The 25,523-nt window shown below is 37.2% G+C and overlaps 1 protein-coding gene across 6 annotated transcripts in view; it reads right to left on the bottom strand.

The window, feature by feature from the left end:
* The window catches only part of DENND1B (DENN domain containing 1B), a 255,425-nt gene that overhangs the window by 42,444 nt on the left and 187,458 nt on the right, over window positions 1-25,523 (bottom strand). For all 6 annotated transcript variants that reach the window (XM_059942960.1, XM_059942934.1, XM_059942952.1 and 3 more), the window contains 4 exons: window positions 11,805-11,895; window positions 5,379-5,419; window positions 4,592-4,660; window positions 408-464 (listed from right to left, as the gene is read on the bottom strand). In XM_059942960.1, the coding sequence (XP_059798943.1) occupies window positions 408-464; window positions 4,592-4,660; window positions 5,379-5,419; window positions 11,805-11,895 (258 nt within the window). The remainder of the gene's footprint in view (window positions 1-407; window positions 465-4,591; window positions 4,661-5,378; window positions 5,420-11,804; window positions 11,896-25,523) is intronic.

The following is a 25,523-nucleotide window of genomic DNA, read 5'->3' on the forward strand; positions in this document are numbered from 1 at the left end:
GTAGCTACTATTGGAAATATCCTATAAAGCCAAACGATGGCATTCCTGCCTTAATTCTGCACCAAAGATCATCTTTAAAAAAAAAAAAAAAATCTCAGCTTGAAGCAAGAATTTCAATTGTGATATCAAGGCAATCAACTTTATGAAAACATACATCCTGTTAAAGCTACTTTGAAGATCTCGGTAGCTCTGTGATAAAATATGCAGACAATAAAGAGATTATTCAGGGGGTGCATATAGAATGGCAGATAGTTGCCAGAGGGCTTGTTATGAAAAATGCATTCTTGAACAAAGGGCTAAGCATATTTCAAAAGTCATTAAAAACATAAATCTCGTGTGATTTGTAAGGCATAAGCTTCAAACTAACGCAAGAATCAAGGTAGAATGAAAAGCAGCACAGGACGTACCTTGTGTCTCAGCTTACTCTTCACTTCCTTTATTCCCTGCTTTGCATGATTCTTTGCCTAGAAAATGATAACACCAGTGTCTGGCTCAGCGTGCTTCTATTACATTTAAGGAATAAGTACATGAGATCCCATTTAATGAAAATTACTAAGTCTTCATATTATAGAGAGAAAGAAAAAATTATAATCTAAAGCTCTACTTTCAGGGACACATACCACCCACTATTACACCTAAATGAGGTGGTGAAAGCATGATTAGTCTCTGTTTGCACAGGAATCATACAAAGGCTAGCAGTTAGCCTATTCCGCCTCCTAAATTATTAAAAAGCACAAGAGGCCACCAGATGACTACCGCCCAGCCATAATCTGAAACTCTGACAAATATGCAAGGAAAAGAGAAAGCACATCACAGCAGCAGGTTATTTGGGCAAATGTCCGGACTTTAAGAAACTCAGGCAACTTTATAAAGTGCTTTTATAGGCAGACACGAGTCTTGTTGTGTCTATGTCATATACACTTTTCCTGGAAAAAACTACAAGTTATTTAACAATTTAAAGGCTCTGTTCATGTTCCAGGGGAACCTGGCTTCAGCATCGGAGGCCGTGAGGTCCCGCCGTGGTTCCCGTGCGGCGTGAGTGAACTGAAGACCATGGGGGACTTTCAGAAGAGCTCAATTCCCACTGGAAATTCCCACCACAGAAGAAGTGAAAAGAAATTCACATTTATTTTGCGTTTCCTCGGCGTTTGTGCGCTGGGTACCGAGCCTGCTTCACCTCATTTAATCATCACAACGCTATGGAGTTAGTCCTATTATTATTACACTTTACAAATAGGAAAGTGACTCAGAGGGTATAAGCCTCCACAGCCTAGATTCAAATCCAGGTCCAAGTCCAACTTCTTCCCAAGAAGAAGGAGAAACTAAGGTTTTTAAAATACATCCACTGAATCTAAGCCTCACGAAAGAAAAGGCACTGTGAGTCTTATTCTACAGACTCAGGTCATGCAGATGAAGCCAAGTTACTTCCAGGAAGGGTCTTCCCAAGTTCACGGAGGGGAAGAGGGACCTGTTAGTATCCGAAGTACTCAGCAAGCACCTGGCATACAGTAAGTGCTCAAGAAATGTTCTGAACTGAACTGAACAGTTACTTCGTTATTGTAAATGAGGCAAAACCAAGACATATGAGACACAGCAAAAGATAATCTAAAAAGCCACGTAACACCAAATTATATTTCCATGGTTCTTTAGAATCAGTAGAGCATTTTCACGTGCATTATTTTAGTGGTAAAGCCACGGAATCTATTTCAAGGGTCCTATATTAATGCCTACATTCCCGTTAGGTAAAAATGCATAATTACCCCCCCTCAAAAATGTTCCTGTTCTAATCTCCTCAAATTTGCACCTATCTTTACTCACATTTGGACTATATTCTAGTTTACCTAAATATCCTCTATTCTTTCAAAACCCACCTGATTCACACTCATCGTTCATCGATGCTTCTAATGCGCAGAGTTGAGTGAGGTGTCCGTCATGGTCCGCAATCCTTGTGCTGACTCACTCACACGCCTGCTGCCCACCTCCCCCTCACTGACCTCTTTCAGACCCTCCGGAAGGTGGGGTACAGGATCTCTCTATCCTTTTCAATTTATCAAGTGGAAACTTATCAACGAACAAGTATTCTCTGCATAAAAGCACCCAGCAAATATGGCTTTGGCTAATAATTTAAAATGCAAAGACCTAACAAGAAAGTTGACTCCGAAAATCTTTTAGCCAAATCAAGTATGTATTCACTTTGCTGTTATTTTTAGAGGTATAAGAAGATATGTATGTCAACTCGAGTTTTCTTGATGGCTCCTTATTAGCATGGAAAAACATAAGATAGAAAAATGTTCTAAGCATAGAAAAGAGTTCTAAGTATAGGACAAAATCATTATTTCCTTCAATGAATCCATGTTCGGTACCTCTGTAGTGCGTCCAAAGCACCGAGAGTCACAGCAATACAGATACAGATACAAAAGCAGGGACAGTCCCTTCTCCTACTCACAGTGCCTGAACGGCTCCAATAACAGGATCTAGTACAAAGCCTAGATCATGACAGTGATTTGCTGAATGAATAAAACAGTTAAAAACATGGTCCACAGGGTTTTTAAAAAGGTATTATCTACAGAACTTCAAGGTAAATAAATCCTGTTATACCATACAAGAGAAATTGGGAATTTTGTTCATAGCAATCTGTGGTCAAAGGAGGAATTTCAGAGTTCATATTTCAGAATATGCACAGTCTAGAAAGAAGGGTTTTAGGTACAACCATGAAGGTCACGGATTGACTTATCTGCTTGCCCCAAACCTCTTGATTCACGTTCAACCTGATCACAAAACAAATGCTAAAAGTGATTAAGTATATTCTAATTTGCCTGAAATTAACTTAGGGAATAATCTTCCAAAGAGCAAAATTTTAAATTTGGAAATATTTTACTGTTCTGCTGAGCAGGGTTCAAAATAAAATACTGATTAGAAGGATAAAAATTTAAATAACAAATGGGGTTCTGAATATGTTTATCTCTGTGCTTTTACGGAAGATACGAGTGAAATTAAGGAGAAGAACACATATTTAGCAAAACAATAAAATATAACCTCTCCAAGCCTGAAGGAAAATGTTGAGCATTCTCTCAGGAATCAAAATGAAGGGTACTTGACTGTGACACCTTTTTAGAATCTTAAATGTGGAAAACGAGGCTCAACATTAGTTCGATTTTTTTAACATGGCAGCTATGTGCTATTTCATTGTGAAAAATTAACATCTCTTCAAAAACTGTATATAGATCAAACCACCAGTATTAATTAGAGTGAGAAGGTGATCTACTCAGAGAGCTTTCCTAGCAAGGCTTTGAACAAAGACAGAGGCTGACACTTCCAAGACAAAACGTCACCTCCTCTTACTTTTACTTCCTGATAAGGCATCATATAGTTCAGAGATTTGGTTCCGTATCTCTGAATCCACTCTGTAGATTAGCCTCGCTACTATAAAACATCACCTTTGAAACAGATTTTTTTTAAACAGAAATGGTGGCTACATAGATATCAAAATTATAAGTTAAGGAAAGAACATAAGTTCTAAAGTTATCAAAACATATTATTCTATCATTAATTCAATCACATCGATTCATTACTGAGAAAGCATGTGAAGATAAATTCTTATAAAATCAAAACTAATGCCCGGAATATTTTTAGAAATACAGAATATATATATGACCTATTGAATTTTAAAAGAAAGCTTTACTGAGTACCAGCCCACCAGCTCCTACTAATCTCCTATATAGATAACAGATGCACAGACACAACACGTGTTGAAGCAGAGGTCTGTCCACAGGTCCTGTGGAAGCACAGAAGGGCTATATAAACTCTTTTTGTGTGGGGCTGGGACTTTTTTTTTGAGGGGAACTAATGTCTAAACTAAACTACGTCTATAGGATGAATTTAGTAGGTGGATAGAAGCCAAGAAAAGGACGTCCCAAAAGCAGCAGGAACGGCTTGTGAAGAATAAAGAGGCAGAAAAGAATGCCCTGCGTTCACAAAATGAACAGGAGCTCAGGGTCTGGAAACACCAAGGCTGGGGGATCGGGGAAATGAAACAGGATGCAGGAGGGGCCGGGCCCTGAAGGGTCTCAGTTATCACAGTAAAGAGATTTTTATTTTGTTAATTATTTATTTATTGTGGTTGCTACTGGTATCATTATTATTTTACTACAAGCCATGGGGTATCACTGAAGAATGCTAATTTTGGAGAGTCAAAGTATCTTTGAGGGAAGAGAACTTGCCATATTTTTTTAAATTTTTTTCTACTTAAGCCTCAAGTGCACAATGAGAATTTAAAATACATTGTTAAATGAAAGAATCAAATCTTTAAAAATGGCTCTTCATCATGGACTGTTTAGATTTGAGGGCACAATTTTGCTGATAGCTTTGAAATAAAATGGAGAACCGTTTTTAGATTATACAAAGGAAATATCCTGTCTGGACAATGATACAATTTTAATAATTGAGTTTGCTTCAGTCAGTATTAACTCTAAATTTTTTTAAAAGCTTATTTAAAGGAAAATAGAAAAGATTTTGGATTTACATGTTTATCATCTAGGAAAATGTTACAAAATTTTACCAGTAGAACTTTCAAACACCAAAGAGAACTTACAAATTTATATGCTGTTCGCACAGCGGGGGTTGCTTTGGTCATTGCTGTGTTGAGAAATGCGCCTCCTTTCTACAAAGGAAAAACAGAAACACAGTCCTAAAAATTTTTGGCCAGATTGTCCTGAAAACAAAGCATTATTAATAGTACAGAAAAAGAGCTTTACTCACAGCTTAAAGAAAGACCTACAAAATTATTTCATGTTGAATGTTTTCAAGCTTTTATATACGTTACAGTAATTCCACACAAAATGTAAACACTCTACTCTGTTCTTTTAACTGGCATAATAAAATCCCTTCATCTTTGCAGTTTAGGCAGACTTGGGCAATATGACCAGTATATATTTAAAGTTTAATAAAAAAGAAATACAATCATCTGTTTCTCTGTTCAGTAATAAAGTCTCAATCTGTGACAGAGAGTTTTATATTTTAAATTATCATATTAACAAAAGCACATTACCAGAAATAATAAAACTTCCATCAAATCCTACCACTCCGCCTAACTCCTTCTTCTGGAATATATTATAAGGTGACAGTAAAATCTTGCTTTTCAAATCAAGCCATTTATTTTGAAAACGGAAAGACAACAGCTTTCTATTTTAAAATTTTCTTTATAAGTAGCAACAAACCATAAGCATAAAATAAAAATATTTAAAGTGTGAGAAAATATAGAAACATTTCAAATATTGCCAATAAACAGTATAAACATAAACAGTATACTTGAACTGAACATTTTCCCATGTATGTTAGAGTGAAAGAAAAAAAAAGAAACTGTGACGGTTTATTATTACCTTGACTGTATGCACCCATTGCTGATATGACCTCGAGTTCCCTGAAATATATAAAAATAAGATGTCAGGAATATCTGATCAAACATAAATCCATAAACCAAAATTCATCAAGAACTAGTATTTCCAGGATTTTAGTAGGCAAATTTTATTTATCTGCCAATATTGTAAAAGAAGCAATTCACCATAAAAAGTAATAAGTGCTCTAATTCTTAGGAAAATAGTAACTAGCATTTTTAAGACTACTTTTTCTTTACTCATATATGAAGATAACATGTTATTCTATCTTCTTTCATTTTAACACTACTTTCAGAGGGAAAAAATAACCTCTCTTTCGAAATCCAAAATTCCTACATCTTTTAAACTGATTTTTTAATATTTATGTCTATGTTGTTTTGTAAAAGTTTGGCTCTTTTATACAATTAGGTTCATTTAAAACAATATTTAAAGTGTATAAGGAAAGGAAAAAACTAGAAGAAAATTTAGAAATGCAAAGATCCTTGAGGACCAAAAAGATTCCTCTATGGTTGTTAGACGTTAGTATTAATTGAGAGCAAATTTTACTTTGAGGCAGTTAACCTGCAGTAATGTTCTGAAAATATTCTCTAGTTGTAAATCCAAATCTGAAGGATACTACCCAAGGAAATATGGTAGTACCTCCTCATGGTTATCAGAAAGTTCAAATGCTGACACAACCGGTCCTAGGAAAATTAGTAGTCATATATTTGGCTCCAAATATGATAATTAATTTAATCAATAAGATGATATAAGAAGGCAAAAAAAAAAAAAAAAGGAGGCCACACAACTAAAGTATTGTTTTATGTCAGCTGACTTTAGTTAGAGTTAGTTCATCTACCTTCCTGGTTGTTTAAATGCTTACATACTCCCACAAGAAAAAAACAAAGGTTACTCAGAGACTGACTACCCAGTACAAAGGATCCCTAAAGTAGACTGTGTTCTCCTCCTGTGTGTAGCTGTGGCTTTTTAACAAATGCATCACCTTGCTGTTATAACACAGAGGCAGAATGATAGTTAGCCTAAGAACTTCTTTCTAGCTGTTACCTTTGCATCCCTAATCAACAGCAGGCAAAAAACTTCCAGCTCTGGATTCACTCCTATACTTAAAAATCTCTCCCTAATTTCAAAGAAGTATCAAGAAACAACCCCTATTCTGAAAAACATCTCTTACTACTCAGCACTGCACTGTACCTTTTCTGGAAGAAGAAATATGAGGAAAATAATATTTTTCTAATCTTATGAAATGACTATAGCAAAATGTATCTACCTAAAATAGCCTATGCAATGCTTAAAGGGCATGAGTTTCAGATAGTATACAGCCTGACCAAAAGTTTTAAATTTTTATTTCCCTTGTAAAATGATGAAAAAAATCCAAGTTATTCTATTAATTTATTTCTCAAGGAGATCTTATTAACAAAAAATAAACAGTATGTCTTCATCCAGATTATTCATATACTTTTACTTCTCTATTAAAAATTCTCATCAGTTCATATACTTTTTACTTCTCTACTAAAAATGGTTGTGTGGAAATCACATATTTAAAACTTGGTTGTTATGCATAGTATTCTGGAAAGTATTTTAATTCATTCCCCAAAATGAATTTAAGAAAGTGGAAAGAGAAACACCAACTACTCTATGATAACTATTTAGCATTCTGGAACACCTGTCATTCCAGAAAACGTATTTTTTAAACCTCTGAACCACAAAGAAAGTAACTATCATAAAACTTCAGAGCAGTTACAGAAAGGTCAGTTCTTGGAGAAAGCTGTGAGGAATAAAAATAGCTCATACGTGTTCAGCTCTTTACAGGTTGCAAAATGTTTTTGTCTGCGTTATGTGACTTGAGTTGCATCCTTCTCCTGTAAAATAGGCCAAGCAGGTGGTGCCACAGGCAGAGCAGCTGGACGGGAAGGAAGTGGGCTCTGCAGTCCAGTGGGTCTGTGGGTCAGGCCACTCTGCCCTTGTGAACCGTGCCACTGGGACTAGGTCTGTAACGTGGCAGCTGCAACGTGTAGCATGTGACAGCACACCATCAACTTAGTTATTCTGACAAATAACTTGCCAAATGAGGAAACTGAGGTTCTGAGGTGGTTATCTGCCCAAGTTCACAAAGATCGCAATTGAGAAAGAATAAGAATCTAGGTATTTTAATTCTTGGCTCATTAGTCCTTCAACTTTTAAGATTGCTAAATAAAATATGAGAAGAGTTAAGTTCTATAGAGATTTCGTCGGTATGACTTCAAAGCGATTATATTAGAAAGGAAAGGGGGCTGCTCAAAGCTGATACCTAGAGGAGAAACAGCTGATAGTAAGAACCACTTGTAATAATAATGTGGAATATCATGTGGTATAGGAAGTCCCTAAGTAAACAGCTTAAGATAATAGGAAAACATGTAGTACAATTTAGGTAGATTCCTAGTAAAAAAATTTTTAAAGGCTAATTGTCTCTTTCAACCCTAGTGCTTTTAAGTCTGAAGGCTCCTATTTCCACAAAATTTATGAGACAAGCACATTATTCTCTGATGATGTGTGTTTTTTTAAAAAGGCTGTTTTTCTTCTCAAAAAATAAATCTAAATGCCAAAAAAAAAAACCCAACAACCCTCAGTCTTTCTTTTAAAGTAACTGGATTATGGAAATAATAAGCATTATTGAGGAAATTCTTAACATTGTACTTGTTAATCAAACAAGTGATTTTCTTACATTCAAGGACAAAATATCTTTCTCATTTGTGCAAAGACTTTCTCTTCAAATATATTTGCTTAAATTCCAGTAACCTGCAGTCACTTACCAAAAAATGTAAATTGGTCTAAATTGTTCAGTGAGGCCAGAAAAATGCCACTAAAACTAATGATTACCTACCACCCCTTCAAATTTCTTTGGTAACTAGTCAGTAAAAAAAGAAATAGGATTAAATAAATACAAGACTGATCAGATTATGCTGGGAAACTAATGAAGAAACCAACGCTATTAATGGAGCATAACCACACACTTCTATGTAAAATCAACCTGAAAATGTGTCTCCTTTTTAAAGTTCAGAAAACTGGATGTGGATTTTTAATAACTAGTCTTATTTTAAATGAAAAAAAATAGAGGTACAAACTACTAGGTATATTGTAAAATAAACAAAATACTAGGATGTAATGTACAGCACAGTATAATATACAGCCAATATCTAATAATAACTTTAAATGGAGCATGATCTAGAAAAATACCGAATCACTATGTTATATACCTGAAACTGATATAACATTGTAACTCAATTTTAAAAAATTATGGGGAAAGAAAACATGTTCTTAACTACTCACACAGACCGATATTTGTGTTTATCTAATTGCATCCTTTGTCCTATTCGTGGTCTCTCTGATGACCTTTTAACCTCTATGATATTCTTCCCTCTACACATTTTCTGATATTCTCTTTACTTTCCTCTTAGGATAAGGTTGAATGTTCTACAAGTCTCCCATGAAAGGGAGCAGGAGTAACATGGATTTCCTTAACAGTTCTGACCACAGGGATTCACAGGACAGAGGAGCGTTTTGGAAAATCCACACCCATTCACAGCTGTTAACCACAGTTCTAGACCCAACGTGAATCTAGATGTTCTACATGTGATGGGCTGCACAAGAGCCTCAGTAATTACACAGCTCCACTATACTCACATTCATTTTATCATAACCATGCATATTAGCAACAAAAATAGTATATAAACTGCCACTGTAATGGAATAGAAAGAGGAGAAATGAGATGCTCGTCTAAAATCTCCCAGTTATTTTTGCTTAAAGGAACATATGATTTTTTCTTTAGCTTCAGTGAATGTTGATTTCTCCTACAGTGATCTTTCTGAAGGTTTTATATATTAAAAAGTCTTCAAAGGATATTCAAAAGAGACAGGAATTTTGCTTTTATCCATCAGAGCAGAGAAGGCTTGAGCACTGCTCTTGTTTACTGAAGGTCTTCTAATTGAGAAGATCTCTTATCATAAGAAGGCAACAGATCACAGTTATTAAAGCAGGAGCTCTGAAGCCAGGCGGTCACGTGTGACCTTGGGCAAATTATCGAGGTGGGTACCCTCATAAAAATAAGGCTACACCAAAAAAAAAAAAAAAACCAAAAAAAACAACCTACTCAAAGTCCCTCACAGGGTGCTGTGAGGGTTAAGTGAGATAATGCTTGGAGAGCTCTTACAAGAGCTTCTACCACATTACTAACATTCAATAAGTATGAACATTTATCATAACTTTTACTGTAACTATGAGAGAAATGAGAAAGTTATAACAGTTTACTTTTTGAACACCAGTTCGGTATCTCAGACCTATTCTTTCTCACAAATGTAGTCCAGATGACAAATGTTTGGAGCAGACTTCTAGGAACTATTTTTGGAACTATACATACACATATATCTCATTAGTAAGAACAATGCTAATTTTTAAAAGATTATTCATCTTTTTATTTCAAATTCTAATGATTTTCCTTTATTTTCTTCTAAGAAGAATCTCTATGTATCTCTAAGATAATAACCTAAAATATAATAATTAAAAGAATAACACTTGACAGCCAGGCATCATTTTCTAATGTACTTTCTTGCTGTACCTACTGAAATGAATACTTGTTACATGATGCTTTCCTTTTGGATCAGTATTGGCTCCTTAAAGTAAAATAAGAGTTCAAAACCTTTTTCATTTTAAGAAGGAACAACAAAGTGGTTGGCATTAAGTTGTACTGAAAATGCAGCAGTCTCTAAATCAGATGCTAACTGGTGATAAATATTCTTCTGTTCTTTTTTAAACAGCAGGACCTTTCGTGAAAAAATTTGGTGACCCTCCTCCCACCAGAAAAGCCACCTACCCTCTACTCTGTTACAGAGGTCTGCAGACCAATGGTGAAGACTACAGAATTTCACTACACAAAAGGATCATAGTTCCACCCTATTACTGTCACACGATGTCATCCTCAATTCCATATAAGATACTAGCCCCACGGGTCATAGCGATAATGAGACGACAGGTATGTAAATGCTGAGTAGGCGCCTCAAGCAATTCGTCCACGAGCTGACAATATTTTGCTTGTCTGAGTTGAAAAGTAAAAAAGCCTTATTTTAACACAAAAGTTCCATTGAAGCTAAATTTTTATCCATAAGCTGAGGAGAGCAAGGAGCTGAATGATTCCACATTCAGCTCACTTGCTGAGTCAAGGAAACAGTTTTTCCCAAAGCTGAAAGCTTTCAGTGAAATGCTATGCTTACATCAGAGGAAGGTCCATAACTGCTCAGTTCATCTGTACCTCTTATAATGAACAAATGATCTCAATGGTTTTTATATTTTTGTGGTACAAAAATAAATCTTATTCAAGATTAAAATTAAATTTGGGGAAATTTGTAGATGAGGACTTATTACTCTTTGTCTTTTCACATTTTATTTCTCAATGCTAGCAACTATTTATTCACACACAGACTAAAGGCTTTTTTGTTCCTAAATTAAACCTACATATAAGTGGAAAAACTACTATCACACCAGGTGAAAATGAACACACCAGGGATTATTTGTTTAGTCCATCCAAAATCTAGAACAGCACCTGGTACACTGGAAACACTCAGCAAATACTGGCTGAAAGAATGAAGAGGACATTTCAAGGTCTCAAGCAAAATTCTCTGCCAGAATCAGGACTATGTACTGGAACATCATGTACAGAGTATCAGTCCCTAAGTCATTAATATCCTAAGTACTGTAACACTGTCTGAATTATTTACATTTCAAACAATGTAATCGCTCAATTATATTACAGTTAATTATATTAAATAAAAATGGGGTATCACCTAACGGTGTGTCACACATACAAAATAAGACGCCTCCTTCCACTGCTTTAAGTGAGCACTTATTACAGTGACAAGTGTAAGAACATGGGACAGTAAACTGAAAAGTCTGTTCCTAACGCTGCAGGGTCTGCAAAGCAAAAAAAAGGTAGACTTCTACAATGACACTCTTACTACAGAAGCAGCTGTGGTGTTCAAACCTTTCTTTCTAGACTACATTAAAATCTACTATACCAACAACAATCTCAGTTCTTTAATTCTTAGTAGTAGATATCACTAGTAGTTTTCTAGTGGAGAAAACTAGTCAGGAGGCTGGAAAATACAAACTAATTGCATTTCTATGATATTCATCTCCAGTAATATTAAGAGACTATCCAAGCAAACCACTACCAACTCATGAGACCACCTTAATGCCTTGAATAACATACCAGGCAAAGTAAGTTAATACTATAGTTCTTATAAGATGAAAAAAATGTATCTAAGATATTAGATATTTAGGAGAAAATAGTTGTTTATGAAGTAGATTATATGAGACACAAGTGCAAATATCAAGATAATTGTTATTCAGAAAATGGATAATCTCACTGGAACTAGTCTTTACCTCCACAAAAGCCACCTGAAGTGATCTCTTCTTCAAATACATCAGAGAAACCCTTTCCTGCATTTAGTTTTGCCAGTCGACCATCGATAAACTGAAATTAAAAAGTGTCAAATATGTTAATTTTCCTTTACTTAAAAGATTTAATTTTTACTTACAACAAAAATATTAATAGCAGACACTCATATAAATTACACACATATGTGTGTACACACATACAGATACATGACAAGAAAATTCTCAAACCACTGAAACAGCAGGTACTCCGTAAATAGCAGCTTATTAGTTAAATGACAAATGTACGGCACAGACTAACTTCATTAACAAGAAATAAAACAGTGTGGCGGTAAAGGTCACAGCGTCTGTGAGGGTCTGCATGAGGCTGCTGCCAGGCGAGCCTTGGCCCGTGAGACTGTGTCCTCCCCACAGGCCTCAGTTTTCTCAGTATCTGCCTCATGCATTGCTGCAAACATTAAATTAAATTAACACAGACTTACTAGCACAGCCTCTGACGCAGTAAGCATCCAAGAAATGTTAGGCATTACTAATTTTGAGGTTAATATTAACTTCATCCAGTAAGATAAAACACTCATCTAAACTGTTATGTTCTAAAGCATAACAGAGCACCAGATAATTCTAACCATTTAACAACAAAATAAATATAACTTTCACAATTCCTGGCATATGTAGTGACTGAATGATCAGAACTACGGCTATGAACATGAATATTGTTCAGGTAAACGCAGGTTGACTTGACTTGCATGAGGCTGTTTTAAGCAGTATTTTTCAGCATTCTGAAAGAAGAGATTGGGGTGGGAAATAGATGCTACCAAGAGCATCTGGAGATACTTTTCAAAACACAGTACCTGGAGCGTATTGGCCACCACCTGTTTTGCCCCATCTCTGTCCTGTTCCTACATACACAGCGTAGCAGAATCTTGGGGTTTTGAAAAATACCCTTCGGTGATTATTTTGCTGACCAATCCCAGGCATAAACCAGTGATATATTTTACACGCATATGTACTACTGGCACTTGGTTAGTTTTATATCGTTAATCTGTGGCATCTGACACTTGTATCACTTACATTATGAAAAATATTATAAATGTTTTGAGGTTTCTCCACTCATAAGGACGGTGAAGTATCTTTAAGTCTCCATTGCATGAGAGGCAAAGGATAACACAAGAAAGACTTAAATGATGTCTGAAGAGCAGACTTGAAGATTTGGGGATTAACATAAAATGTTCATTTTCATTCTGGAATTAATTAATGCTGGCCACAATTTTTTCACCCTAGAAATTTAAAGTTTAGTTAAAATAAGGTAGCTTATATTAGTTAAAATAAGAATTTTTACAAAATTCTCACAGTCTGCCCTAGTTTTCTGGTTAAATGGTTAGTGGACAAAGCAACTAAGGGGAATGGTGAGGGCAGTGCTGTTCCCAGGCAGCAAGGTGAAGATCAGGAACAGCAGGAAGTCACATCAGCTGTAAGATTCGGAGACAGAAATGTCTTACAGATGCAAATTAATGAAGAATGGCAAATGAATCAAGAGATTGCTATTCAAAATGTGGTTTAGGGGGGAGGGGAAAAAAATGTGGTTTAACTACCTTATTACCATGCAATGGTTTTAACCAAAAATGTGGTAAAATGGGTTTAAACAGACATAGTCTAAAAGGATACGGTCCTGGGGGGACCTTCAAGATGGTGGAGGAGTAAGACGTGGCGATCACCTTCCTCCCCACAAATACATCAGAAATACATCTACATGTGGAACAACTCCTACAGAACACCTACTGAACGCTGGCAGAAGACCTCAGACTTCCCAAAAGATGCCTGAAGGCGACCTACACGCAGAGGCGGGGCCATATCCAAAGCTGAACCCCAGGAGCTGTGCAAACAAAGAAGAGAAAGGGAAATCTCTCCCAGCAGCCTCAGGAGCAGCAGATTAAATCTCCACAATCAACTTGATGTACCTGCATCTGTGGAATACCTGAATAGACAAAGAATCATCCCAAAATTGAGGCGGTGGACTTTGGGAGCAACTGTAGACTTGGGGTTTGCTGTCTGCAACTGACTTGTTTCTGATATTTATGTTTATCTTATTTTAGTTTTTAGTGCTTGTTATCACTGGTAGATTTATTTATTGGTTTGGTTGCTATCTTCCTTTTTCTAAAATTATTATTATTGCTTATGTTAATAATTTTAATTTCCTTCCTCCCTTCCTCCCTCCCTCCTTTCCTCCCTCCCTCCCTCCCTCCCTCCCTTCCTTCCTTTCTTTCTTTTTTCTCCCTTTTCTTCTAAGCCGTGTGGCTGACAGGGTCTACGTGCTCCTGCCTGGAGTCAGGCCTGAGCCTCTGAGGTGGGAGAGCTGAGTTCAGGACATTGGACCAGCAGAGACCTCCGGGACCCATGTAATATCAATCGGTGAGAGCTCTCCCAGAGATCTCCATCTCAATGCTAAGACCCAGCTCCACTCAATGACCAGCAAGCTACAGTGCTGGACACCCCAAGCCAAACAACTAGCAAGACAGGAACACAACACCACCCATTAGCAGAGGGGCTGCCTAAAAGCATACTGAGTTCACAGATACCCCAAAACACACCACCGGACGTGGTCCTGCCCACTAGAGAGACAAGACCCAGCCCCACCCACCAGAACACAGGCACCAGTCCCCTTCACCAGGAAGCCTATACAAGCCACTGAACCAACCTCACCCACTGGGGGCAGACACCAAAAACAACAGGAACTACGAACCTGCAGCCTGTAAAAAGGAGACCCCAAACACAGTAAGTTAAACAAAATGAGAAGACAGAGAACTATGCAGCAGATGAAGGAGTAAGGTAAAAACCCACCAGACCAAACAAATGAAGAGGAAACAGGCAGTCTACCTTAAAAGGAATTCAGAGTAATGATCGTAAACATGAGCCAAAATCTTGGAAATAGAATGGAGAAAATACAAGAAACATTTAACAAGGACCTAGAAGAACTAAGGAGCAAACAAACAATGAAGAACAACACAATAAATGAAATTAAAATTTCTCTAAAAGGAATCAATAGCAGAATAACTGAGGCAGAAGAACGGATAAGTGACCTGAAGATAAAATAGGGGAAATAACTACTGCACAGAAGAATAAAGAAAAAAGAAAGAAAAGAATTGAGGACAGCCTCAGAGACCTCTGGGACAACATTAAATGCACCAACATTCGAATTATATGGGTCCCAGAAGAAGAAGAGAAAAAGAAAGGGTCTGAGAAAATATTTGAAGAGATTATAATTGAAAACTTCCCTAACATGGGAAAGGAAATAGTCAATCAAGTCCAGGAAGCACACAGAGTCCCATACGGGATAAATCCAAGGAGAAACAGGCCAAGACACATTAATCAAACTATGAAAAATTAAGTACAAAGAAAAAATATTGAAAGCAGCAAGGGAAAAGCAACAAATAACATACAAGGGAATCCCCATAAAGGTAACAGCTGATCTTTCAGCAGAAGCTCTACAAGCCAGAAGGGAGTGGCAGGACATATTTAAAGTGATGAAAGGGAAAAATCTACAACCAAGATTACTCTACCCAGCAAGGATCTCATTCAGGTTCGATGGAGAAATTAAAAACTTTACAGACAAGCTAAAGCTAAGAGAATTCAGCACCACCAAACCAGCTTTACAACAAATGCTACAGGAACTTCTCTAGGCAGGAAACACAAGAGAAGGAAAAGACCTACAATAACAAACCCCAAATAATTAAGAAAATGGTAATAGGAACATACATATCGATAATTACCTTAAATGTAAATGGATTAAATGCTCCAATCAAAAGACATGGACTGCCGAATGGATACAAAAACAAGACCCGTATATATGCTCTCTACAAGAGACCCACTTCAGACCTAGGGACACATACAGACTGAAAGTGAGGGGATGGAAAAAGATATTCCATGCAAATGGAAATCAAAAGAAAGCTGGAGTAGCAATTCTCATATCACAGAAAACAGACTTTAAAATAAAGACTATTACAAGAGACAAAGAAGGACACTATATAATGATCAAGGGATCAATGCAAGAAGAAGATATAACAATTGTAAATATTTATGCACCCAGCATAGGAGCACCTCAATACATAAGGCAAATGCTAACAGCCATAAAAGGGGACATCGACAGTAATGCAAACATAGTAGGGGACTTTAACACCCCACTTTCACCAATGGACAGATCATCCAAAATGAAAATAAATTCGGAAACACAAGCTTTAAATGACACATTAGGAAAGATGGACTTAATTGATATTTATAGGACACTCCATCCAAAACAACAGAATACACTTTCTTCTCAAGTGCTCATGGAACATTCTCCAGGATAGATCATATCTTGGGTCACAAATCAAGCCCTGGTAAATTTAAGAACATTGAAATCTTATCAAGTATCTTTTCTGACCACAACGCTATGAGACTAGGTTTCAATTACAGGAAAAAAACTGTAAAAAACACAAACACATGGAGGCTAAACAATATGCTACTAAATAACCAAGAGATCACTGAAGAAATTAAGAGGAAATCAAAAAATACCTAGAAACAAATGACAATGAAAACACGACGACCCAAAACCTATGGGATGCAGCAAAAGCAGTTCTAAGAGGGAAGTTCATAGCAATACAATCCTACCTCAAGAAACAAGAAAAAGCTCAATAAACAACCTAACCCTACATGTAAAGCCATTAGAGAAAGAACAAAAAACCCCCAAAGTTAGAAGAAGGAAAGAAAACATAAAGATCATATCAGAAATAAATGAAAAAGAAATGAAGGAAACAATAGCAAAGATCAGTAAAACTAAAAGCTGGTTCTTTGAGAAAATAAAAAAAATTGATAAACCATTGGCCAGACTCATCAAGAAAAAAAGGGAGAAGACTCAAATCAATAGAATTAGAAATGATAAAGGAGAAGTAACAACTGACACTGCAGAAATACAAAGGATCATGAGAGATTACTACAAGCAACTATATGCCAATGAAATGGACAACCTGGAAGAAATGGACAAATTCTTAGAAAAGCACAACCTTCCGAGACTGAACCAGGAAGAAACAGAAAATAGGAACAGACCAATCACAAGCACTGAAATTGAAACTGTGATTAAAAATCTTCCAACAAACAAAAGCCCAGGACCAGATGGCTTCACAGGCGAATTCTATCAAACATTTAGAGAAGAGCTAACACCTATCTTTCTCAAACTCTTCCAAAATATAGCAGAGGGAGGGACACTCTCATACTCATTCTACGAGGCCACCATCACCCTGATACCAAAACCAGACAAAGATGTCACAAAGAAAGAAAACTACAGGCCAACATCACTGATGAACACAGACACAAAAATCCTCAACAAAATACTAGCAAACAGAATCCAACAGCACATTAAAAGGATTGTACACCATGATCAAGTGGGATTTATCCCAGGAATGCAAGGATTCTTCAGTATACACAAATCAATCAATGTGATACACAATGTTAACAAACTGAAGGATGAAAACCATATGATAATCTCAAAAGATGCAGAAAAAGCTTTCGTCAAAATTGAACACCCATTTATGATAAAAATTCTCCAGAAAGTAGGCATAGAGGGAACCTACCTCAACATAATAAAGCCCATATATGACAAACCCACAGCCAACATCATTCCTAATGGTGAAAAACTGAAACCATTTCCTCTAAGATCAGGAAAAAGACAAGGTTGCCCACTCTCACCACTATTATTCAACATTGTTTTGGAAGTTTTAGCCACAGCAATCAGAGAAGAAAAAGAAATAAAAGGAATCCAAATCGGAAAAGAAGAAGTAACACTGTCACTGTTTGAAGATGACATTATACTATACACAGAGAATCCTAAAGATGCTACCAGAAAACTACACTAGAGCTAATCAATGAATTTGGTAAATTAGCAGGATACAAAATTAATGCACAGAAATCTTCATATTGCTATACACTAAAGATGAAAAATCCTAAAGAGAAATTAAGGAAATACTCCCATTTACCATTGCCACAAAAAGAATAAAATACCTAGGGATAAACCTTCCTAAGAAGACAAAAGACCTGTATGCAGAAAACTGTAAGACACTGATGAAAGAAATTAAAGGCGATACAGACAGTTGAAGAGATATACCATGTTCTTGGACTGGAAGAATCAACACTGTGAAAATGACTATCCTACCCAAAGCAATCTACAGATTCAATGCAATCCCTATCAAACTACCAATGGCATTTTTCACAGAACTAGAACAAAGAATTTCACAATTTGTATGGAAACACAAAAGACCCCTATAGCCAGAGCAATCTTGAGAAAAAACAACATAGCTGGAGGAATCAGGCTCCCTGAATTCAGACTATACAACAAAGCTACAGTAATCAAGACAGTATGGTACTGGCACAAAAACAGAAATATAGATCAATCGAACAGGAAAGAAAGCCCAGAGATAAACCCACACACCTATGGTCACCTTATCTTTGATAAAGGAGGCAAGAATATACAATGGAGAAAAGACAGCCTCTTCAATAAGTGGTGCTGGTAAAACTGGACAGCTACATGTAAAAGAATGAAATTAGAACACTTCCTAACACCATACACAAAAATAAACTCAAAATGAATTAAAGACCTAAATGTAAGGCCAGACACTATAGGACTCTTAGAGGAAAACATAGGCAGAACACTCCATGACATAAATTACAACAGGATCCTTGCTGACCCACCTCCTAGAGAAATGGAAATAAAAACAAAAATAAACAAATGGGACCTAATGAAACTTAAAAACTTCTGCACAGCAAAGGAAACCATAAACAAGATGAAAAGACAACCCTCAGAGTGGGAGAAAATATTTGCAAAGGAGGCAACTGACAAAGGACTAATCTCCAAAATATACAAGCAGTTCATGCAGCTCAATATCAAAAATCAAACAACTCAAATCCAAAAATGGGCAGAAGACCTGAATAGACATTTCTCCAAAGAAGATATACAGATGGCCAAGAAACATATGAAAGGATGCTCAACATCACTAATCACTGGAGAAATGCAAATCAAAACTACAATGAGGTATCATCTCACACCGGTCAGAATGGCCATCATCAAAAAATCTACAAACAATAAATGCTGGAGAGGGTGTGGAGAGAAGGGAACCCTCTTGCACTGATGGTGGGAATGTAAATTGATACAGCCACTATGGAGAACAGTATGGAGGTTCCTTAAAAAACTAAAAATAGAACTACCACATGACTCAGCAATCCCACTACTGGGCATATACCCTGAGAAAACCATAATTCAAAAAGAGTCATGTACCACAATGTTCATTGCAGCTCTATTGACAACAGCCAGAACATGGAAGCAACTTAAGTGTCCATCGACAGGTGAATGGATAAAGAAGATGTGGCACATACATAAAATGGAATAATTACTCAGCCATAAAAAGAAATGAAATTGAGTTATTTGTAGTGAGGTGGATGGACCTAGAGTCTGTCACACAGAGTGAAGTAAGTCAGAAAGAGAAAAACAAATACCATATGCTAACACATATATATGGAATCTAAAAAGAAAAGTGGTTCTGATGAACCTATGGGCAGAACAGGAATAAAGTCGCAGACATAGAGAATGGACTTGAGGACACGGAGAGGGGGACGGGAAAGCTGGGATGAAGTGAGAGAGTGGCATGGACATATATACACTACCAAATGTAAAATAGATAGCTAGTGGGAAGCAGCTGCATAGCACAGGGAGATCAGCTCGGTGCTTTGTGACCCCCCTAGAGGGGTGGGAAGGGAGGGTGGGAGGGAGATGCAAGAGAGAGGGGATATGGGGATATATGTATATGTATAGCTGATTCACTTTGTTATACAGAAGAAACTAACACAACATTGTAAAGCAATTATACTCCAATAAAGATGTTAAAAACTAAAAAAAAAAAAAAAAAGAAAAAGGGTCCGGTCCTGGCTTTTTTGTTTAGAGTATGAGTTGCTCTCATAAAAATTAGAACTGAGGGCAGGGGCCGTAGATTATCCATTTTTACAGCCACGTTATGCTTGGCACAGAAAAGGTTCTGATAGAACAAATGAAAATGAATGTGGAGTTTGGAGTCTGAAAGTCCTCCCTCACACTCTGCCACTTATTACCTTTATGATCTCAGGCAAGTTGCCATCTCTGGGACTCTGTTTCCCCTTGTATAAAATGGGAATAATAATACATAAATACCTTATGGGGTTTTGTAAGAGTTAACTAAAATAACGTGAAGTGCCTATATTGTAGACACAGAATAAATGTTAAATAATCAAGTTCACTTTCCCTACTGTCACCACCCTTTCCATCTCTGTCAACCCCTGAGGCTCCTGAGTGAGGGATCACGGCCCCTCAGGTAGGCAGCTTTAACACCTGGCAGAACGCCTAACACAGTTGGAAATGAAAGTTTACGAGGGACTGAATACACTGAAACAATGCTAAAGGGCATACACTTTTCATGGTTTTAAAGTTAAAGAACTATAAGTTGTGGAATTATTCATTTCATCTCGAGATAAAAGATAGTAACTTCCAACCTTGGGGACCTTTGCTACATACAATAAATGGTTAATTTGAAAATTATATAGTTTAAAATGTTTGCAGAATTTGACTTGCACACACTTTCAGCACAGTATGATAAATCAAACTAAAGTGATCTAAGGTGATGGATTTTGAAAAAATAAGGTGAAGCAAAATGATAAATTTAAAATAATATATTACTGACAAATGGAACAAACTAAGACATCCTTTTAAAGGACTTAATGTGCCTTAAAAGATTAAGACTACAAGACTTTTTAAAAGGTTTTCATTTTTGTGTTTACTGGAAATAATCCATTCATTTTAGTTTGAGTGGAACAGTTCAAGTCTAAAAAGAGATAAATCCCAAAACTATTTACTGATGATGCGTTTTTGAGGATGAGTAACTACTCTGTGTTACTGTGATTTGAGCCAATAGAAATTCATCACTTGGTAAAATGCCCCGTGTTATCACTGACTTTGCAAACAATCCTGTCAGTGACTGACACTTAATCAACATACGTACTTAATGAAAATGTCTGTTCTTAAAGGATTAATTTTGTGTGCACACACATGCACACACACACACACACATATTACATACACACACATACCAATGCGGACACCCAGGAATAACTGAGAAGCGGTATTAATGGAGAGGAATGTTGAACCTAACAGTTCTCTAAACTCCTTTTTCTATTTTTGATTGAATAACAGCTTTTATTTTTTCCAAGTGAGATTGGTTCATGGTCACACCACTCTAATAACTCTGGAGCATTTCATAGTAAGGGAAAACAGTAGCTACAGTTGTACAGACATAATTTTGAACTAAAAAGTATTACCTTTTGGAAAAGCAATGTCTATATAATGTACTGTAACCTGTCGCTTGACTAGTACTTACCCACATCACATAGTAAACATGTATCTAAGACATAAGTTAAAATTAGGTGCAAGTAGATTTTTAAAAGAATTTATGAGTATGCTTTTAAGTTAATGCTTTTTACATAAATCTTAGTATTTTGCTTTTTATTCCAAAAGTAAAAATTAATACCTGGAACTAAACATGCTAAATAATCACACGAAAACTTAAACAACATAACTGGAAATCCCCAAAACATTCATAGATGTAATTCCATACTATAGATTCTATAATTTACTTATAAACTATAAATAGACAAAATTTATTTAATAAGAATAAATATAATTCTCAAGATCAATAACATCATCCCCTCTAAGTCATTAACAGTTGCAAGAACTGGATTTTGTTAATCCATACAATGTGCTCTTAAAGTGGTGTAACAGGTTACAAGATAAATGTAATTAAGCACCAAAACTGCTTCCTGCTGACTCTTTTTCTTTTGATATTGACATCACTAAGGCTTTCCAAAGAGTTTTTATCTTCAAACAACCATCTTAATAGGAAACTGAGTCAATCTAAAAAAATTATCTGTTGTTGTAAATGCCCTTCAGTAAGCACTATTGTTAAATGGAAATGAACATCTCCACTTCAGTTTTTAACATGTAATTAAATATAAAATGAATGTTTTACAAATGTAATAAAACATAAAGAACAGACTTGATGGCAAGCATCTTTACAAAAAATATAAAAAGTATGTTCTGATCAGATTCACAAGTTAAACGTGAATAGATGGCCAGTAGGCCAGAGGGAATGTATCTTTCCTCTGAGAGACAAAGTGTATGTTTTTCATAGTTCTTTGATTCTTCACCAGTCAGCGAGTTTCTGGCATTTAGTCCAACAATCCAAAACAAGTTATGCTATTAATCCGTGTTCTGATGACTTCAGTGGTCTAGGAATATGTCCTATAAATATTTAATTGCAATTGATCCATCAAAACTCTGAGGATGACAATAATTAAGTTTCAAGATTCTTATATCATTTTAAAAGAAATATTTGATTTTTTAATTAAAAGCTCATAAAAAGATTGTTCTGGGGAGAGGGGGCCAGGGGAGCACTTCTCTACCAACCTGGGGAGGGGGGACGGGGAGGACTGTTTTTAGTGCCCACGTGACAGTCTTGTCCCTGAAGAAAAGCAACAGATGCACTGGAGGCACACAACACACAAACCCACACGCCCACACCCCCTCTCCACCTGAAGGAGAAATGACCAAGCCTCAAAAACTTACCTCGTATTAGAAACCCTTCTTGGGGACAAAGATAACTATTAAAGTCTTGAGAGCTAGAGAAAGAGACATTTTTTAACGAATTGGAAATCTTTAGAAATTTAAAGAAAAGTTTAAATACTGTAAAAAAATTACTTCTAAAATATATTAATTTCTTATGGATCTTTAAATTATCCTTTCTATATAACGCTTTGGGCTAAAAAAAAAAATAAGTTGTCTAATTTAAATATTTCTTCTTAAACAGGCGCAGTAAACCTTGACAGGTTAGTGAAAACTACACTGAAGTGCTACAATAAATTAATCAACAGATACTTACAGACATCTGCTAAATGCCAGGCATTCAGTTAGTTAGCTATATATAAACACAAACTGCTGTAACAAGTGGGAAAAAGGTAGGTCAGCTTAAAGCTAAACCAAGAGAATTAAGTATGTGAAGGAACAGAAATAGTTATTTTTATTCCATTTCAAGGATTAGGTAATCATATGACTGTAGTATACTAAATTAGACCACCATGGTATAAGGAACAGAAAAACACTTTGAAGGGTATTATAAAAAGCCCACTCAGTGCAATTTATCAGCAGAACTAATAACTTAATGGGACAACAACAGTCCTTCCAGGATATATCAACAGACACGAAATAATCTGCAACAGAATTAAGTCTTTTGAGCTTCATGACCACCAGACAAAAATATTTCATTAATTTGTTCATTCAATAAACATTTAATTGAATGTTTACTATATGCCAGGCACTTTTCTAGATGCCTAAAAAAACAGAAATGAATGAAACAGACAAAAATTCAAGCCTTCGTAATGTTTAAACATCTAGCGTTTGGGGACGGAGGGACAGAACAGATGGCATGAAATAAGAAGTGTAATGAATTATGTAATGTGTTAGAAGGGAATGAGTGTTGGAAAATAAAACAGACCTGAACGAGGGAGCTCGGGGAGCGTGGGGCAAGGAGCTTTCGGTTGGCGACAGTGTGGTCCAGGGCAGACATCACCATGAGGAGGACACCTGAGCCGAGGCTGGAGGGCAATGAGGCAGCGAGCCCGTGGTCCGGGGGAGAAGAGGACCCAGGAAAGGGGAACCACGGGCATCAACAAGGCGCAGAGCAGGTGTGGACGCACCCAGCAGGCCTGTACCGAGGTCCAGGGGTTGAGAGAAAAACCAAGCAGCGGTGATGCCTGTTCTCACCTTGATTCACAACCTGCAGTCTCAACGGTGCTCTGAACGATGCCGAACAACCTCCTTTTTTCTCCAGCCCGCTCACTCTCCATCTACTTCAGGTCTTCTCTCCCCTTAAAGGTCCAGCCACCTCCCCTTCCTCTCTCAGCCCATGACCTTGCTTCCTAATCTCACTGGGAAAAAAAAAAAAATGAAACCTAAAGCAACTGAAAGAGAAATTCTGCCAGCTCCTGGCTCACGCCTCCGCCCCTTCCGGCTGTGCACGGGGTGTCTGCTCCTCAGGGACCAGCTCCTCTAGAGCCTCCCCCTCCTATCTCCTGAGTAGACCCGTCTCTGCCAGGTCTGCCCTACGGCCCACGAGCACGTGCCTTCTCCTCCTGACCCCATGTCTTCTCTGGCCTTGTCCACTTCGACGCTCCTCTTTAGGGTGAAACTCAGAAGCGCGGCCAGTACTGCTGTCTCCAGGCCCTCCCCGCCCGCACCCCAATCACAAGGTCTCCCTCACCTCTCCGGTAAAGCTGCTCCTGCTGGGGTCATCCTATCTCCATGTTACTAAATCCAGTGCTCAAGTCCAAGTTCTTCCTTTAATCAACCTGTCACAAGCATCTGACACAGCTGGTCCCTCCACTATGGTGTCCTTTCTCTACTTGGTCCCAAAGGTACTCAGTAGCCTGAATTCTCTCCTACCTCCAGGGTTACTCACTCCTTCTCGGCCTCCTTGGTCATTGCCCTCTGCTATTTCCTGGTCCCTGGACCTCTGGTCAATCCTATTTATACTCACTCCTTTGGTCATCTCACTTGGTCTCCAGTCTAATGACTTTAACTACTATCTACACGCTGATGACTCCCAAATTTATATCTCAGGTCTAATTTTCGCCTCTGCCTCATCTATCCATTTGCCTAATAAATATCTTACTTGGATGTCTAAAAGACATCGCAGACTTAACATGTCCAAAACTGAACTCTTATTCTTCCCACCAAAATTTCTCCTGCCCACAATCTTGCCCATTTCGATAAAATGCGAATACATCCTGCCAGTTTCTTGGATGAGAAATCATGCAATCATCCCTGACTCCTTTCTCACACACTGCACGTTAAATCTTTCAGAACATCCATTGGCTATCTTCAGGACAGATCCACAGTCTGACCAGTTCTCTCATCTTCCACAGACCAGTTCCAGACTGCCCTCTCCTCTCACACAGATTACAGCACAGCCTCTATATCTTCCTTCTGCTTCCCCATGACCACCCCACAGGATGGTGCCCAAATGCCACATTCCCCATGAAATCTACACTGGCTATGCTACTGTAAGGTGCAATCTCACCCCAACCCCTGGTGGTCCCCCTTCTTGTTCTATTTACTTTTCCACAGTCCTTATCATCTCTGAACATTCTACATAATTTAGCTAACTTATTGTTGGTCCCCCTCCCACTAGAAACACAGAATTCACAACGTCAGAAATTCTTTTCTGCTTTGTTCTCCAAAGTATCCCAGCACCCAGAACACTTCCTAGTAGACAGCAGACACTCAAATTATACTGTTGAATGACAGAATGAATAAAGAATACTTAGATGAGTGTTTCTAAAATTTTAGTGTGCCTATTTTTATGGTATTTCATTATTAATGTAAATTTCTGGGTTTTAATCCAAGCCTCCTAAATCCAAAATTTTTGAAGGTAAGACTTAAGAAGATGCGTCTTTAATAGACTTTCTAGCTAAATCTGATGCAGGTGGTTTGAGCCCACATTTAGACAAACGCTGTTTAGGATACTACTTGAAACTCATTAACAAAGGATGCTGAAAAAATGTATCCCTTGGGCTTCCCTGGTGGTGCAGTGGTTGAGTATCTGCCTG

The sequence above is a fragment of the Balaenoptera ricei genome, chromosome 1, assembly GCF_028023285.1.
Source record: "Balaenoptera ricei isolate mBalRic1 chromosome 1, mBalRic1.hap2, whole genome shotgun sequence".
NCBI lineage: Eukaryota > Metazoa > Chordata > Mammalia > Artiodactyla > Balaenopteridae > Balaenoptera > Balaenoptera ricei.